General features: G+C 45.3%; 1 protein-coding gene across 1 annotated transcript; it reads left to right on the top strand.

The window, feature by feature from the left end:
• Window positions 1–256: 256 nt before the first annotated feature.
• On the top strand, window positions 257–1,195 carry LOC109261440 (putative olfactory receptor 2B8). Its single transcript, XM_019439993.2, has one exon. The coding sequence runs from the start codon at window positions 257–259 to the stop codon at window positions 1,193–1,195; it is 939 nt and encodes a 312-aa protein (XP_019295538.2).
• The last annotated feature ends 1,249 nt before the right edge of the window (window positions 1,196–2,444 follow it).

A 2,444-nucleotide genomic window follows, 5' to 3' on the forward strand; every position in this document is an offset into this window, starting at 1 on the left:
CAAAATACTTCCATACTGTTCCGCCATCTTGGCTCCTCTCCTCATTAACAATTTACTTTTTCTGGTAATGTGGAATGAAAGTGGAACTAATTGATCAATGTAATGAGTACACCATTTATTCAAATAGTTACTTATAAAATGCCATGACCGGTCTTATAACATAAATCCACCTCCTGCCAACTTTTGATTTTTTTGAAGATTTCTCTTAAAAATTGCTAAATGCTTGATCTTGACAGGAAACAGGTGGTACAAAAGGATGTACCCGAAAAATGGAAGTTCTTTCACTGGCTTTATCCTGCTGGGTTTCTCTGACCGGCCTCAGCTGGAGCGAGTCCTCTTTGTGGTTCTTCTGATCCTCTATCTGCTCACCCTGCTGGGAAACACAACCATCATTGTGTTGTCCCACCTGGACCCACACCTGCAGACTCCCATGTACTTTTTCCTGTCCAACCTAAGCTTTCTGGACCTGTGTTACATGACCAGCACTGTTCCTCAGCTGCTGGTTCATCTCAGGGGAGCAGACAAGTCTATCTCTTTCGGTGGTTGTGTAGCTCAGATGTTCGTCTCTCTAGGGTTGGCATCTACAGAATGCCTTCTGTTAGGGGTGATGGCATTTGACCGCTATGCAGCCGTCTGCAGGCCCCTGCACTACACAGTGATCATGCACCCCCGTCTGTGTGTCCTGATGGCTTCTGCATCGTGGTTCATTGGTTTTGCCAACTCCTCATTGCAGATGGGTCTCATCTTCCTTGTACCACTTTGTGGAAGAAATAAAATAGACCACTTCTTTTGTGAGGTCACCCTGCTGCTTAAGCTTGCCTGTGTTGACACCACTGAGAATGAGAATGAGCTCTTCTCTGTCAGTGTGATTATTCTCCTCATACCTGTGACATTAATCACGTTCTCCTATGGTCATATTGTCAGGGAAGTGTTAAGAATAAAGTCAGCCACAGGGCAGAGGAAACTTTTTGGGACATGTGGGTCCTACCTCACAGTGGTCTCCCTGTTCTACGGCACAGGCATCTACATTTACCTTCAGCCCAACAGCAACTACTCCCAGGATCAGGGCAAGTTCATTTCTCTCTTCTACACCATCATCACCCCCATGGCCAACCCCTTCATGTATACCCTGGGGAACAAGGATGTGACAGGAGCAATGAGGAAGGTGTTCTGTCAGGACTATGACTCTAGATGACTGGGGGGGAGGAAGACCCTGTCATGAAAGACTTTGAATGCCGCGGTCTTTCAGATTTCTGTGTCTTCACCATTTCCCCTGACAACTCTCATGGGGACTTCCTTAATTCACTCTTTTATGCAAGTGAGTGTTCAAACTCTAAGTTCATGGATGCATTGCAGCCTCCAGAGATGCTGAGTTAGTGTTCCTAGACCATCTGCATCCTATTAATATTCAAAATGTTTCTCAGGATTTTCTTGTTTCACCACCTTTGGGAACACTTTTCCATGGCTAGTTGCAAATGACAGTTACACACACCATAATACATAGCAAAAGAAGAATAAAAACGACCAGAACACTGTAACAAATATTAATATTTTAGCATCTTCTAGCAATTGCTGGAGCCTATTGCATATTCTTGCAGTTTGATCACGGCTCTATTACAACATTTGTAGCCTGACTGGATCACAGCTTTTTCCCAGAGGTAGGAGGGCAACTGTAGGAAAAAAAATTTAGCTGATAGAAATCTTGCTAACATCCATCCTGACAAATTTATTCAGATATCAGTCTGTGGTGTAACGTCGCCATTGTGATAATGAGTTTCCCCTTGAAACACAATTCTTTGTTTTTGAAAAATTTTTTTTTCTTTAGAATTGATTTTTATTATTTTATTTTCAATTAATTTTTTATTGTCATTCCATTAGAGAAAACCTACAGTTTTATATTCTTTCCGGTGTACAATACAGTGATTCCACATTTCCATCATCACATGTACTCTCTTTAATCTCCATCACCTATTTCACCCATCCCGCAGGCCCTCCCCTGTGGCACCAGTGAGCCCAGAGAAGGGAAGGGACATTCTCAGTTTCATTCGTCCCTACCTTCGTAGCCCTGTCCTGGCCTTAGGACTGTCACACGTTAGCATAACGGCAGGGTGTGCGGTGTAGGGTGACTGCACTCTGAACACGCCCTCTGCATCCTGCTAAACTCACTCCTGGGTCAGTCATCAGAGCGCAGTCACCCCCGTGAGACCCTCCTGTACCTCCTAGTCTGCACATTTCGCAGCTACTGTTTGCCAGAGTCCCGCTCTGACCGGGCTCACGGAGGAGGCAGGAACAGGTCGCAGACCCCTGCCAACTCCACTCTTCACAGGTGACTGCTTTTTGGATGCTTGTTTTGTGATACGGGTGAGAGCCTTCTTTCACCGCAGTGGTGTTGTGGCATGTTTGAGCCCTGATGGTGCGGAGTGGGAACCACCGTGTGTGGACTC

The sequence above is a fragment of the Panthera pardus genome, unplaced genomic scaffold, assembly GCF_024362965.1.
Source record: "Panthera pardus isolate Hobbes unplaced genomic scaffold, ASM2436296v1 HiC_scaffold_17, whole genome shotgun sequence".
Lineage (NCBI taxonomy): Eukaryota > Metazoa > Chordata > Mammalia > Carnivora > Felidae > Panthera > Panthera pardus.